General features: G+C 45.3%; 1 protein-coding gene across 2 annotated transcripts in view; it reads left to right on the top strand.

Annotated features, from left to right (window-relative positions):
- The window catches only part of med12 (mediator complex subunit 12), a 99,945-nt gene that overhangs the window by 50,840 nt on the left and 32,236 nt on the right, over positions 1-16,869 (top strand). For both annotated transcript variants that reach the window (XM_084331255.1, XM_084331254.1), the window contains exons 18-26: positions 2,161-2,304; positions 3,685-3,848; positions 3,960-4,091; positions 4,324-4,551; positions 7,915-8,059; positions 8,369-8,489; positions 9,153-9,263; positions 9,370-9,483; positions 9,585-9,721. In XM_084331255.1, the coding sequence (XP_084187381.1) occupies positions 2,161-2,304; positions 3,685-3,848; positions 3,960-4,091; positions 4,324-4,551; positions 7,915-8,059; positions 8,369-8,489; positions 9,153-9,263; positions 9,370-9,483; positions 9,585-9,721 (1,296 nt within the window). The remainder of the gene's footprint in view (positions 1-2,160; positions 2,305-3,684; positions 3,849-3,959; positions 4,092-4,323; positions 4,552-7,914; positions 8,060-8,368; positions 8,490-9,152; positions 9,264-9,369; positions 9,484-9,584; positions 9,722-16,869) is intronic.

The following is a 16,869-nucleotide window of genomic DNA, read 5'->3' as shown; positions in this document are numbered from 1 at the left end:
CGCGCCAGTGGGAGCGGGGGGCGTGGTGTGCGAGCTTGTACCAAAACACGGGAGAGGCTTGCTGTATCAACTTGCTGGCACACACAACATCATTACTGTAATGCTTTCATGCTTGCTTGAATTTTGGCAGATAAAAACATACAGCAACAACTGGACAATACCCATGGCAATTTGGCGAGTTCAGACCTCAACCAAACAAGCATGTTGAGCCTCAGGGCTGAAAACATGAAGCCACGTTACAAGCACAAGACTTCCCTGGCTCGCATTAGGCCTGGCAATTTTTTTGCCATTGCTATGTCTACTATACATTGGTTTCTTGTTCGAATGCATTTATTTCTATTAGACCAGTGGTGCCCAACCAGTCGGCCGTGATCGACCGGTAGATCAATGACATTCAATATAATTGCCGCGAGCGACGGGCTAATGTTAGCTGCTAACTACCGTACTTTTCGGACTATAAGCCGCGGCTTTTTCCCCAATTTTTCGACCCTGCGGCTTATATAGCGGTGCGGCTTATATGTGACTCGACGTGACCAAACCCGAAAATGTTAAAATCTAAATATTGCTTTTTTGACTGCATTGAAATGTTATTTATCTGTTCCCTTATTTGCTAAACTTAATACAACTTGTAAATGAGTTAATTCTTGTTATTTGTCCGACAGTATTGTGTCCCAATGCTAATTACATATGGTAATTAAACATTAAAACACCTGCGGCTTATAGTCCAGTGCGGCTTATATATGTACACATCATTCAATTTAGCTGCTGCGGCTTATAGTCAGGTGCGGCTTATAGTGCGAAAAGTACGGTAGTAATAAATAGGCTAAGCTAACTAGCGTTAGCGTAAGCTTAGCGTTAACCCTGGAAAACGCTCAAAGCGGACTCCACGACACCAGTGGTTATTTGTTTCAGCATCCAGTTTCCACCACCGTATGTTAAACTTCCTGTGTTGAAGTTAGAGCGTGACATCATCGCTACGGCAGCTTACACGCTCAAAACGCAAACCTTAAACAAAACCCAGAGCGCACCAAGACTGCAGTGTGTACGCAAACTAGAGGGGGGAGAGGGAGGGGGGAAGTTCGCACCCAAGGACGGAACGAGGACGGAGCGGAGCTGATTCGACCCCGAATGGCAGTGAGAAAGCCCCCGATATGTACTGTATGATTTGAATAGCCAGCACCTCATTGCAACATAAATACTTGACTTGAGCTGGGGGAAGTAAATCTATGCATGGGGGAAACCCTACAGCTGGCTGTCTCTGGGTCACACATTTGAATCCAAATGGATTTCCAATGCAAATTGATTTAGCTTGTAGATTATTTGAATGCTATAGTTATTTGAAAGGACAATATTCTTCCTGCCTGGTTTTGTAGAACCGTATTTATTGTTGATCTCTCTGTAATACAGGCAGGGCTTGACATTAACACCCGCCAAATACGGGTAGAATTCGGCAGTGGCGTGTAACTCTGTCACTCTTACCAGCCACTTTGGCGGGTAGACTGTGCAGCGTCACCGTTTCCGAGTAGGAGTGAAGAGTCTCTCTCGCTTTCGCTCTCTCTCCCTGCAGGCTTGAACCCTTAATAAATGTTTATGGTTTTCAGCTTCAGGAACTTTAACTCCATAAGGGAGGAAATTCAGACAACTGCCACAAGTCATTATACCTGTTTAGAGTTGTTCGTTTGGGGCTTTAAAGGAATGAACAAATAAAGCTGATTAATTATGCACATGCATATCCCAAACCATGAACCATCTTACCCAAATGCATTTGGCTCGAGTCTCATTGAGTTAAGATATGTGATGTCATTATTATGTATATCAAAGTGTATATCAAGGCCTTTGCACATCCTTTTTCTAGGAATTATTAATCACTCATTATTAAGGCCTTGATATTTGTAATGAGTTGTATTTATTACTTCTTGGAATAATATACATAATGACATCACATATCTTAACTCGGTAACTCTAAAACCAAAGAGTATGGGGCATAATAAATTAACTTTATATTTTTGTTAAATGGTTATGGTTATGTTGTAGTATAGCTAGACCCTTTAGCTAGACTTTGTTCTGCAGATTTTTTTTTACAGATTTTCTTTTACAAAACGTGAAGCCAACCATTATTGCTGTTTTTTGTCATTGATGCCGGTTATCTTCTGTACACAGGTGTCCAGAAATGTTCTGGAACAAATCACCAGCTTTGCCTTAGGGATGTCCTATCACCTGCCCCTAGTCCAACACATCCAGTTCATCTTTGACCTCATGGAGTACTCCCTTAATATCAGTGGCCTCATAGACTTTGCTATTCAGGTAAGGACAAGTTTTGTAATGTTTTATAACTGCAACCAAGCCGCTAGTATAAGTCTGTCTGTCTTGTCTGCGTCTGTCCATCTGTTCCAAACATTTCTAGAAATGTTGTTTCCATAGTTACATAGTACATGATGGAGACATACAATTTGCCATAATGATGGATATCGGTGTGCCAATGCATCACAACCAATATCACACCAATTGGCCTGATGGTGGCACTATAATCAAAGGTCAAAATGTCAAACTTTGAAAACTCATAACATTTACACTAAGTCACATCTGCATGAGACGGTTTACACATATACAGCTATTCTTGCTCTACAAGTTTGACAGTCGCCATATTGAATCTTATTTAAATTTCATTTTTATTATATATATATATTTCCCCCCTAGTTGGACCACCTGCTTCTCACAAAATCCGCTGTGTAGCATCTAGGGTCAAATGTCTTTCATTGTTTACTTCTGAAAGTTGCTACTCCTAACAAAAAGCCATATGACTGCCACATCCAATCACATTTTGGAAAAGTGTTAGGGCCCTGCTACATTGATGCACCATAAAACTGATTGAAGGTATTTTGGTTATAAATTAGGACCTAACATAACCGTGCATCTGCAGAAACTACAGTTTTGCTAACGGGCGGTGACGTAAACCATCAAAAAGGTTCACCCTCCAAAGGTTTCTACCCATCAAAATGGACACAAATCTGGCAGAGACGGACGCATCATCAGCCCTGTCCAACAAACAAATACTCCTCATTGAAAAATAATTCAGAACAGATGTAGCTGGACAGACCGAACATACTTTGAAAAGCCATATGACCGACGTTGTACATGAATCGCATAAATGAAGTTACTAACATTCTGACTGAAAGAATGTTTAACTGTGGGATATAATCTTTAAAAATGTTCTGGTTTGCAAAAAAATAATTGTCGCTGAAATGCTAGCACTGTTTATCCCTGGCTAGCCCATGTTATCTTCACCCTTATCAATTTGGTCTAACTTAACTAGACCGGCCGTGTATCACCCAGATCCCAAAGTACCTTTTGTAAAAATAAATCCACCATCTCTATACAATCATCTGAATTTGTTTCCGCCTGTTTACTCTGCATAGATGAGCTTAACTGGGGGTATTGTGTTTGAAAAGAGACCATTAAACATATGACCATATGACTTATATATATCAAGATATTGTGATTTATTTATTTTTTTCATCTGTTTTATCTAATAAGATAACAAGATTTTCTAAAATACCAATACATGGTGTCACTGTATGAATATAACATTGCGATATATTGCTGTATACATTATTTCCCCCACCCTAATATCAAGATATTGTTGCTCATCTGTTCTGTTGGCCCTGTGTGTTGGGTGTTTTGTAGCTGTTGAATGAACTGAGCCTGGTGGAAGCTGAGCTGCTGCTGAAGTCCTCCAGCCTGGTGGGCAGCTACACCACGGGTCTGTGTCTGTGTATTGTCGCTGTCCTCAGGAGGTACCACTCCTGCCTCATCCTCAACCCCGAGCAGACGGCACAGGTGTTCGATGGGTACGCCACTCACAAGCCACATTTCTACAAATCGTATAAAAGTGACGCAACTAAATAGAATGGAGTTCATTGTCTCTGAATGCTCACGGTGCTGCTGCTGACTGTTCCCAGGCTGCGTATCGTGGTGAAGTCCGGTGTGAACCCAGCAGACTGTTCTTCTGCAGAACGCTGTATCCTGGCCTACCTGTATGACCTCTACACCTCCTGTAGTCACCTCAAGAGCAAGTTTGGAGAAATCTTTAGGTAGGTACAACTGATTTAAAACAGAGGGTTTAAAAACCAGTGCGATGCTATGCCACAATGAAAACCCATGGAGAAATACATTTCTCTCTACCACTGAACCCTTTTTTCTTTATTTTTATATAAATATAAATCATGATGTCTGAACACAATGAATGGGGTTTGGATCTTCCACTGGATGTGCTGCATGGTCATTCCATCACATTTTGGGTTGTTGGTCCTTGTGTCCTCTCAGTGAGTTCTGCTCCAAGGTGAAGAACTCCATATACTGCAACATTGACCCGTCGGACTCCAACATGCTCTGGGACCCCGGGTTCATGATGGAGGCCATCGCCAACCCCTCGGCCCACAACTTCAACCACTCCATGGTGGGCACGATCCTCAACGACAGCCCCGCCAATCGCTACAGCTTTGTCTGCAATGTGCTTATGGACGTTTGTGTGGACCACCGAGACCCTGAGAGGTGTGTTTGATTAGTTATGCCTATATCGGCTGTTGGTCACATGTTTCTTTTTTCTTATTTTCTTTCTTTATATATTGTATGTTGCAGGCATACTTTACCACAAATCGGAGTGCTGTGGTCACACTGGTCAGGCTTCTGACGGGTTCCAGGAAGCCCTATTCTGGCCTCTCTTTCCTGGCTTCCAGTATGCTTTAGACTAGATTTTAAGCTCCAGGGCCCTCATTTATCAACGTTGCGTACGCACAGATATGTGCGTAACCCATTCGTACGATCATTTCTAAGCAAAGTGTGGGACTTATCAATTTGAACTTGTGCTTGACTTTGTGCGTATATCTACGCACAGCTCGGAGCATGCGTACCTGGCGCCTGGTGGTAGAATATGAATATTACAACGCGGAAATAAGCTTCTGTGCATTAGTTTCAACACTGGCGTGTTCTGTATGACCCCCGTAATTCAATATAGTTCATTGTAAAATAGCAACAGTAGTGTAATTATGGTCAAAACCCTATAAATAGCTTTTGGAATAATCGGTCTTTCTCTCCGAATGAATGCAGCATGGTTTATATATAGCGTTATCGGAATATACGGGGTGCACTGACTGCGCTCCGCGTAACTCAACTCGTTATTATTTTGCGCATAGATTGCAGAAATACAGGAACGTTTTGATTATATCTTAAAGGCTTTGCCATTGTTAAACGTAATAAGTGGAACCCCGAAGCTGTAAGCAGAATACAAGTCATATGAACACTCACGATATAGTGTTCTTCCCCCTTCCTATAAGAAAGAATAAAAAAGGCATTGCAACGAGAACAGAGGTTATTTGTTGAGTTTATGTGTATACAAAACCCTTGCAATAAATGTGTCTTAAATGAATGAATAGCATACATGCTCTGGATACAGAGCATATATCGTGTGGGTGATAAGACTTGTATTCTGCTTACAGAATTCCACGTATTTAGTTTTACAATGTCAAAGCCTTTTAATATAAATCAAAACGTTCCCGTATTTCTGCAATCTATGCGCAAAATAATGAGTTGAGTTCTAACAAAGAACGTATTACTTGCTGGGTAGGCTGATAGAGTAAACTATGATATGAATATGATATGATATAAACTAAAGGTATACTGGTCCGTCTGCGAGGATAGCGAGGAGTCGGATAGCCATTAAATGCCATTTGAGAATATAGGCTATTAATGCAAAGCGACGGCCTATAGCCTATACATATTATTTAATGTTTTCATAAGCGTAAAGATACAACAGCTAGATTAATGATCAAGTTAGTTTACTGTATGCAGGCTTCGCAGGGCTGTGCCATGTGTTATTATATATGCGCAAGTTATTGTTGCATAATGTAGGCTATGGCTGCTATTATATGTAATTCATATAGGCTACCTAATACCGACAACAAAATAGATTGTATGCCTCTAGTACAAATCATATTATACCCGGTAGCCAATCGAACAAAACGATAAACTCTTTAGCATTCATATTCCAGCATGGTTATAATGACACACCAACGCCAAACAGTGGTTAACGAATGGTCTTTATTAGTATTTTGAGCTGTCCAGGCAGAATTGCAGCAATGGTCTTAGGGAGTCATTGATATCTGACATCACCATGTACAAGTTCGCCAGCCTTTTATTTATCCCATAACACGGGTTGTGTCTTCTTGGTTCCGTGAACAATCTCGCTCGTGGAGTTTCTCATAGTTCGCTCGGGTTAGTCCATTATTTCACATCCCATGGGGGGTGTTTCATGACCATATATGAATCATGCACGAGCATTGACTGTAGAACAAAGAGGTATTTATCAACACGGAGGAGCGTAGGACCCGTGTACGCACGGTTGATAAATCCCAATATTTACGCATTCTAAATTCTGTGCTTACATACGAAAATAGAACACTTTCTAAGAATTGTTGATAAATGAGGGCCCAGCTCTTTGTAAGCCCTGAATGGCTCATGCTACCTCCAGGTCCCTAGAACGTCTGGCGTGAGCCTCAGAGTCCTGGCTCATCCCTCACTCTATATTTAAGCTAAGGGCCCCCTTGACTGTGGCCCTGTCCCCTCTCTCTTAGATCCGCCCCCCTCTGTGCCGACTCCTTCAAGACACAAGCTTTATTTACTAGCGTCTGTGTCCTCCTGATCTGATAGGCTGCTTGTATATACTGTAATTTGTAGGGATGCACGATATTGATTTTTTGACACCGATACCGATAACTTTATGCTCCTCAAGCCGATACCGATACCGATACCGATAACCGATATTTATTGTATTATAATATTTTTTTTAACTGTATATATATATATATATTTTTTTTTTTTTATCAATTTTTTTTTTTTTTTTTTTAGTATTTATAAGCTGCGACGTCATCGGTACTGCTATCGGTACTCGAGAAATTATGGAGTTTTTTCTTGAGGAATTTAAACGTCGCAAACTAATCTTGTTGGCCGTTGTCTATTATCTCTCCTGCCTCTGTCTCTGCCTGCGAGCGGGCTCCCTCCCACACACACACACACTCACTCACACACACACACACACACACACACTCACTCACACGGGTGCTGCGCTGCCGACTCAGTACAGACGGCTCTGCTCTCATAATGGCGGAGAGAACGAAATGTTCAAAAGTCTGGGTCTATTTTACTAAAGTCGATGCTGACAACGCTCGTTGCCACAAGTGCAACAAGACATTTGCCAGTAATGTATAAGCGCTGGTACTTGTCAATGTGGCTGGCGGGGAGATAACGTTAGCTCCGAGTAGAGTAATGGCTGACAATCCGGAGGTAAATAAACGAACGAGAGCTTCTGATTGGTGGTAAGAAGAAGAGGTGGGTGCAAGCCGTGGGACGTAATTGGCAGATCGACTGTCTGTCTCCGAATGTAACGTGACTACGTCACAGCCAAGAAAGGGAGCGCTCGATTTGTGAAAAACTCCCTGTTCCTAAACCACACGCTATCAGTTTTACCACAGTACTGGCAAAACGGGAGGAGGCTATAATAAAAACAAGCGCCCTTCATCCAAATCCACCCACACCGGATTTCTTTTAACCAAAAAATTTATTATATGTTATCGGAGCTATCAATAACGTTATCGAGTTTATCGGGATGACGTCATAATTGCTGATATCGGCCCGATAATTATCGGCCCGATAATTATCGTGCATCCCTAGTAATTTGTGTTTTTCCATTTATCTGATCTCCTCATGTTGATCATTTTATTTCTAGACTTTAGTTTGTACACCACTTTGGCCGACTGCAGTTGTTTTTAAATCATGCTTCATGAATACATTTGACTTGACTTGACTTTCTACATGTCGCAGCAAGTTTACTTTACAAAGTGTTTTCCTGTGTGTCTTCAGGGTGAATGACATTGGGATCCTGTGTGCGGAGTTGACGGCGTACTGTCGCTCTCTCAGTGCCGAGTGGCTTGGCATCCTCAAGGCCCTCTGCTGTTCCTCCAACAACGGCAACTGTGGTTTCAATGACCTGCTGTGTAATGTTGATGTAAGTGCGTTTGTCAGTGTGGTATTTTGTAGCTGGCAGCTGCCCCATCCAGAACGTCTGGACATTTGTGGACATACGCATACACATAAGAGTTTCTGTCCCGCTCAGGCTGCTGTATTATTCATAACATTCCATTACATCATTTTCGCAAACGTTTTTGTTGGCAGGTGTTTGTAATCAAACATCCTTAAATGACAACCCCCGTCCAATGAGCTGTGTTACTGGCATTGCGCCATAATGGTAGGGAATGCAGAACTCGATGTGACAATACTATGAATGAAGGTGAGTGTTGTCCCTACTTCTCCCTAGGTGAGTGATCTGTCCTTCCATGACTCCCTGGCTACCTTCGTTGCCATTCTCATTGCGAGACAGTGCCTACTGCTGGAGGACCTGGTTCGCTGTGTAGCCATCCCCTCTCTCCTCAACGCTGGTAAGTCACCCACACACCTGCTTCAATCCAAGCCACACATTTATTGATGAAGCTCTCCCGCTCCTGTCCCCCTGCACTGCTGCTTCACCTATATTCCACTTCTGTCAGCAACACTGTTCAAGTTAAGGTTGAAGCCATTTGTCCCCAAACCTGGACACGGCTGTACTGTGTCGTTTTCTTATCCCTGCTCTCTTCAAAGCCAAACGGGCCCTTTTGTAAATGAGTTAACAGTGTGTCTTGAAGGTCTTTGAAGTAATACCAAGCTGTATAATGCATTACTTCTGTGTGAGAGGAGGGTAAACATCACATGTTTGATCTTCCTCCATGGAGCCCGTGTATGCTTTGTGCAGTAGCCAGAGAACTGGCTCTCTGTTCCCCTCTCCCAGCCTGGAGACAAAACCCCATTCAGCCAAGCTGTTGGGCTTGAGGTCTGCTGGTATTATTGGCCTACTAGGCGCACCAAATGCTCTTTATGTGGCAAACGCTTTGATGAGACCACCCCATATTTCACATCACTTCTATGAAATTGTCACTTCATACCGGTTTACCAGAAGTCTATCCAGGACGGGGTTTAAATATAAATGCGTTTGTCTTTGATGTTGTAGCCTGTGCAGAAGATGTGAAGCTTGTTTTATGTTTGTCTACATCCCACTCCACCTCCAGCCTGTAGCGAGCAGGACTCCGAGCCTGGAGCCAGACTCACCTGCAGGATCCTGCTGCATCTGTTCAAGACGCCCCAGCGTAACCCTGTTCCCCAAGACGGTGCCAAGTCAGGTAGCAAAGCACAATTTCTGACCCTCCCCACTCATCTCCATCTAATCATCATGTGAGATTCATCTTTTTATTTTGTCCAGTACTGATTGTATGGTATGACTTGCAGATAAATCCTCAGTTGGTATCAGGTCATCGTGTGATCGCCACCTCCTGGCCGCTTCTCAGAACAGCATCGTTGTTGGAGCAGTGTTTGCCGTTCTCAAGGCTGTCTTTATGCTGGGTAAGCTTTTCTCAACTTTATTTTATGGATGAGTGGAATTCTTGTAGAATAAATCAGTGGTGATGGCTGGAAATGACGGCAACCTCTGTCTGTTCTTTTAGGCGATGCAGAGCTGAGGGGTTCGGGACTGTCTCATCCCGCTTGCCTGGATGACATATCTGGGGGACGCACTGTTTCCATAGAAACCGCCAGCCTGGATGTGTATGCAAAGTATGTGCTGAAGAGCATCTGCCAGCAGGTGAGCATTTGCGAAGGAATGAGATTTATGTTTGTCCACGTTACCGCAGCCACCAGCGTAGGGCACTGACCCAATTTGCAAAAGTAAAATAAGGTTGGAAAAACCACGGTTGTGTGATTATTCGCTGTGTGACGGAATTCCTTGCTGCGGTTGTGTAGATGTGTGTTCAGGGCCATCGACTGGGCTTTGGTCAAGCTTCTCTTGTCACTGGTTGGCTTGAAGCAGGCTCTGCCTTCTGACTCGGCTGCATAAAGTGTATGGGGTCATTTTCACTGGCAGATGTCATTTATGTCACGGAGAGGCCAGTTGGAGCGTTGCCAACAGCCCAGATGGCTGGACCTCAAGCCTCAGGAGACTTTTCCAAAAGCATTTTCTCTTCATATGTTTTTGCTCTGGCATTCGTATCCTGTGACGAGCAAAGTGACCCCAAGAATTATTGTTTTCTTTGCCAAGCCAGTTCAGGAAAAGCTTATTTTTGCATGACTTGCATGAGGGTTTCCCTGTTATGTTAAGGCTCCCACAGAGTCGGGCGTACTGTGAGCGGACCGGACTCCGTGCGGCATGTCCACAGTCGTTTGAGGTTTCATAGTCGAGCGTACCACCGTGTACCAATTTCCTACATTTCTCGTGCCAGTTTACTACATTTCCCACAATCCTTGCGCACTATTTACACTTTCTGTCACGGCGTCGTCCACCGATGTCAAAATAAAGAGTCTAGGTTATCTCCGTTTCCAAGATTTTGAAATAAAACTGGCAGTTTTACACACCATTTAGAAAAGCCATTCAAACTTCAAGTTTCTTCAGATGATGAAAAAAAGACATGGTCCAAATGTATATGAATTGGAATGGATAATGATTAGCGATAACTAGAGCTGTCACGATTTGTGGCCCTGGTCGACGATGAAATTTCGTCGATTTGCATATTCGTGATCGTTTTGTTAATTGTATGTGCCTTTTGCAGTGGAAATGGCAGACGTTCAAAGTCATAACATGTGCAACGTGTAATCTAACTAATGCACAGTGAATCACGTTCAAAATATAAATAACTTAACCACTATTCGTAATTCTGCCTAGAGCCAGGACTCGACAGTCACAGCGCGCGTTTCACTCGCATTTGATAACTTCCGTGTTTCACTCCAGCTGGAAGGGAGGGGCTGAGCCTGATACCCCCACCTTACATTTTAGAAGCAATGGCAGCTCTTCAGCCTGCGTTCTACAGCCTGTGATAACTCCTCTTGTTTCTATGTAAACTCTGCGAGCAACGGGTCCAATAAATGCGTCTAAAATGCTTTATATCCTCACCATTCCTGTATGCCCGTCGCTGTTAAAAACAGTAGGTTATGAATATAACAGTGTTCTATGAGTATAGTGACGCTCAGTGTCTACTGCACATATCTCACTCCAGTGCATGTGCACTGAATAAAAACTCACAATGTACCTTTACATACCAACATCCGTCTGGCCACACCCCCATCTGCTACCTATATAAGCAGGGGTGTGGCCACACACTCATCTCCTTCTCAATCTTTCACCACAAGGCAAGATCAAGGGCCGCAGTGGCGTCTAGACGCTGAGCGTCACTATACTCATAGAACACGGTTATATTCATAACCTACTGTTCTATGTCGTATAAGCTTCCGCTCAGCATCTACTGCACAACGGGAGCTGATGCTCGACAAATGTACCCCACTGAGGCCCCCCACAACCATCAGAACCGGGGAGGACCGAGCCCCCCAACCCTCCCTAATGGAGGGATACCCTCCCTATTGGAGGACGGGAGGGAGACTGATCCGACCGTGCGAAGAGGAACTCGAGCAACTCAACGCACAGGGTGAGCAGACCGTGGCATGACCCCACGACTACGCACACGCACAACCCGCATGCCACCAGGGAACGAACGGAAGGAACAAACCTCGTTACCGCCCCCAAAATCACGGGGTCAAGAGCAAAGCTCAACCCCGTGGCAAGGCCGTAGCAGCGGAGCGCGAAGGAAGACCCAGACCCAGAAGCGACTGGATCCCCCCGGAAAAAGGGGGCCCGGAGAGGCCAATGACGCCTCACCAGGTGTCACTAGTGACCTCACCAGGCGGTCACTAGTGACACCGCCCCCCACGTCGCCAGCGTATTTGGACAGGGCCCATCCAAGAGCAGGCCCTTCTCCCCACTAGCACGCCGCCTGGCTCACTGACCCTGGCATACTCAGGCAGTCAGCATGGCTGTAACTCGAAGCACTCAAGAGGCTACACTACAGCGGGAGCAGGCAGCGCACCGGGGAGACGACCTCCAGAAGAGGCCGATCCCTCAATCCAGGCAGCAGGCACTTGACCCGAGCCTGGAGCACTGCGGACGAGACAGGCGCCAAAGGGGTCAACTGAAAACAGCACCCCGGCGGACCGGGACGTACACAGGGATGCCAGAGGAGTACTATAAAAACCACCTCAACAGCCCCCTCTCAGCCATGCGGGAGAAGAGAGGGGCGAAAATAATGGAGAACGAACATCTCCATAATATCAAACCCTGCGACACCCGGGCCGACCCGGCATTTTTCCCCCTGAAAAAAGCACAAGTCCCTCAGGGTACCAGAACAGCAGATCTGCGTCCCCGGCGGACAACGGGTTAACTGACCTGGACCAGCGTGACCAGAACCAGTCCCGTGCCCTAATCACGCCGACATCCCCAACTCTAGGAGGGGGGGGTAGGTACTAGTGGTCTGCAAGGGCCTTGAAATAAAGCCTGAGCCCTGCCCGAGCCCGTGAACTTCAGGCCCTGCCCGAAAATAAGCCCGACTGTAAATAATATTTTAAGCCCTAGCCCGCGTGAAAACCCGAAAAAAAATTATTATTATTAAAATATAATTTTTTTTTGTATTTGTTTTAAATATTGTAAACACTTTATATATTAACTTAATAAATAAACAAAAATGAAAATGTCCAATAGGTCTGCCTAAATAACGCATATCACGCTGAAAACTAAGAAGCATTTATGCCTCCCTCCCAGTGCTCGCTTATAGAGCAGCCTCGTAAAATGTATTGAAGGCTATAGAATCTTCTTTGACACACACACACATGACACACAATAGCCTACTTGGTCACTATACAAACAAACAGAAATCAGATTTCGAGCAGAGCAACATAATGAAAAGCACAACAAAACAGGTAGCGACCCAGCAAATAATAAACATCACTCACCACGACGTCAGCAACGCGTTGAACAACTTTAACAAAACTTCGCCAACCGGCTACATGCATCCAAGTACAAATAAAATGTTCGCCAACTGGCTATATTCCAACACAACCAATCGAGTTGTCCCCGGCCTGAGTTCTCCCTGCGCGCTGCGGTAATTACATCCAAATGTTTCTCTGATGACAGCTTGGCGCAAAAGAGAAAACGAATCTTAAGGAAAACGAAGGTTATCCTATAACCCTAGTTATATGAAAAAAAAACGCAATAAAAAAAAAAGATTAAAAACGGCGGGGCCTGGCCGAGCCCGAATTATTTATTAAAAAAAAAGCCCTACCCAGCCCGAACCCGCGGGGCCGGCCCCGTCGGGCCTGGGCAAGGTTGCAGTGCACTAGTAGGTACGCGTGTCGATGTAAAACATTATAGAGGGCGCCACCCAGACGGTCCCGTTCGTACCGCGCTCAGTGGCCCACCCCAAGGGCGTGAGATCCCTCTACCTATGCTTTGATCTATTCCGTTAACATCCCCCAGATATGAACGAGAATTCGTCGAGACAACCTAGTAAACTGGCACTCGGAAGAGACAAACTCCATCCCAGTTGCCCCATAAAAACGCAGTTTTAATGATGAGCAACCAAGGCGCACAAGCCTCATGCGTGATTCCTATCAGAAACACCCAGGGCCAGCACTATGTACACGTCGAGACCCAAAACACATCAATGGATAGTCTAACAAGACACCAGATACCGTTCCTCCAAGCCGCCTGGGGGAACGACAAGAAGATGCTTTTTAATTTCAAATTTTTTCAGAAAAAATAATACGGACATGGGTCCCATGCGACGCGGCTGAGGGAAAACACCACCCTGTCAACCACACTTCATAAGAGGGGACGGTGAGCGACGTACCCCTATGACGGGGGGAAACCCATGACTCAACAGACCTGTAAGGCGAGGAGTCAGGGAAACCCTAAACAATACCCCGTCCACCTACTCCAAAAAGGAGAGGACGGGGAACCCCCAGAGAGACTTCCCACGTGAGCTGTATAGATTGAAAAGACATATTGCAGCATTGAGCTATGTAACAATTGGGTTAGGACTCTCAGAGGAGGAGCTCTGAACTCCCAGAGGAGAAGACGCCAAACACCAGAGGAGGAGGCTCCGACCCAATACACACACTACCAGTAGGGAGCAGCGCAGAAGAACCACGTCTCTACTGCGTTGCATCACCCACCAAGCTCAATAATCGAATTGAATTGAATCAAATACACATACAACAGAGCAGAACTCCTTTTCGAAGTTCTACTCACCTTGACAATCTGAGAAGGAGGCTCCCTCACTGGGAGGGAGGGTCCGAACTCACAGAAGGCTCTTCTCCCTGAAGAAGAGCTCTGTGAGGAGGAGGCTCTGAAAACTCCCTGAAACAGAACCATAACACGGAACCTGAACAACTCACGGAAGCCTTACCAATAGAAACGCGCCCAGTGACGTACTCTATGGCGGGTGAATTTCCACAGTGCACACGCCCAATCTTTCAGGGCGTGGGACCAGGAAACTCCCCCCCCCCCCCCCCCCCCTACCCTGTAACGTGCCGAACCAGCAACGTGACAGGAAGCCCGAAGGACAGGGGGTTTTAACCCCTGCCCAAACAGAAAAAGGGGGATGAAGGGTTTACCAGTTGTATGTAATGACAAAGTAGAGCCATGACACCAGTCATAGCATGCTACATGAAGCGTTTAACAGCTTCACATAGCTCATGTGCAAACCTGCTATCTGATTTTTACTAAGGAAAAACACAGAACAGAGAGGGCCCCTTTAAGAGCCCCGGTACCAGACTTACACATGTGCTTCTGTGGGCCAAAACCTAACCCAGTTGTGGATCTCAACGACACACACAACCCTTCATCACAACAAAAAAGGGCAAAAGTACACTCTTACTACAGAGGAACGCCGTTTTTCATAACGAGAGAGACATAAGTCCTCGATTATGTATTGGCCACAGGCCTTGCTAAGCACATATGACAGTGACCAAACAACCTTTTCCCTAGGGGAAAAAAATTCGTTTTCTCAAGCAGAAGCACAACCCCAGCTGTTTAAGCTGAGGGCTACATCGTATCCCCACAAACATAGTGACACAATATATTGTAAACAAAACATGTTTGAGAGGAGGGGGGGGAAGCCCCAGGGGAAAAATCGGGGGGGTCACCCCTCCCTACCTTACCCTTGATACGACCAGGTTGAACAGGTACCCCTGTTAATATGTGAACACGCTGTTCATTGTCATCACAGGCTGAGAGAAGAATTTATTCCTCAATCACATGTCACTAAGCATAGTTAGATAGATCTTTTATTTTTAGAGCATTAACTCTTTGGAATGGCCTGCCTCGGAACCTCTGCTGCATTTACATGTGCATTTGTATGTTTTTTTTTTTTTTTTTTGGACCCCAGGAAGACTAGCTGGTTGCTATCGCACCAGCTAATGGGGATCCCTAATAAAATAAAATCAAAATCAAATAGGTTCACAGGTTAATTAACCCATTTAGTTGTGAGTTCAACCACGTTACTAACGTTACATGAACACACATGTTCTCATCACAACTAAACCAGTTAATTTTTACACGCATAAAAAACAACGCTGATTTTCTAGGTAGAGAGAAGCTATACCAGTCACAAGACAATTCACACACAACACGCGTCGTATCCTCAATGTATTGCAGCAACACACGTTTTGGAAAACATCGGTATTACAAAACATTTAGAAGGGAAGGGAAGGAAAGAAGAAGTGTCAAGTCCGGCAGGACTCCTACCTCCACCCTGAGCGCAGGCCGAGAGGACTGTGAACACTGGTTAACGGGACAGCCGAAGTCGAACCCGGCGTCTCCTGCGTTGGTGACGAGGGCAAATGTCCGCTGCGCCACCCAGCCGCCGTTCTCCATGTTGACGAAGTCCTCGCTGGCAGGGCACCCGGTGTAGGGTCGACTAACATCCTCTGTCAAAGATGACGTCGTAGTCAGTGTTAAGGCTTGTTATACTCACAGTAACGTTCAACAGTGTAGCATTAAGCTAATGGCCGCTCCCGACTGATAGCAACAAGCTAACGTTTCCTAGCGTAGTGAACACAACGGGCTAGCGCCGCAGCTAACAGCTGACTGGCTAACAGTAGGCCACACACTAGCACGCAAGCTAAGCAGCTATCACCTGAACTGTACACAACGAGATAACAAGCCACACTTCAGACAGGTCGCCGCCTGAATCCCTCCTCATCCTAAGGGAGAAGATAAAAAGAAATGTCAACACAGTTTTCAACGGTGATTTAACAGACATATGGCGGAGTCGGCACAATTCCCATACGAGCTGCAGCCGACTTGAGCATGGATCTTCCGATAACGAAGATTCAGACCCACATTTCCTCGTGCTTAGGGTGTAATCTCTCATTCATTTGAAAGATGGGGCCTTCACGGGACAGAGAAGCATCCGCTCGTCCAGAGAACCCCGGGTTTAAACCAAATCTCGGTTGCGGCCCACTAGTTTGACCATTATGGGCGTCAGACCAGGACCCTCCGTCCGTCGCCTAAGAGGCCGAACAGAGGACCCCAATCTGGGGCCATCCTTTGTAAAATTGTCAGCTAACCCCCATAGCATTAGCAGACAACTGGCGCCCGCATAGCAACACATTACTCACCCAGCCCAGAAAGCAACCAGTTTCTCACAACAGCCGGTGCCTCCTGCAGTCCAGCTGTAGAACCGGAGGTTCAATACCTAACCAGCCGCAGCAAGGAGGACTGCAGGTGGGGAGTAGATCAGCGACGCGAGCCCCTAATACGAAAAAGCCGGTGGAGGTCAGAATGATCATCTTCCAGACACCCCAGTGACGAAGACATTATTGCCGTATTTTCTCGAAAATAGTGAGAAAATAAAGATAACGTCAACGTATCTCCTTGTTCTTCTGTTTTCCTTTCTTCAGCTAAATACT

This window comes from Notolepis coatsorum (genome assembly GCF_963971535.1).
Source record: "Notolepis coatsorum genome assembly, chromosome: 16".
In the NCBI taxonomy this organism is placed as follows: Eukaryota; Metazoa; Chordata; class Actinopteri; order Aulopiformes; family Paralepididae; genus Notolepis; species Notolepis coatsorum.
Note: the sequence above shows the minus strand (reverse complement) of the source record. Positions and strands in the feature narration are given on the sequence as shown.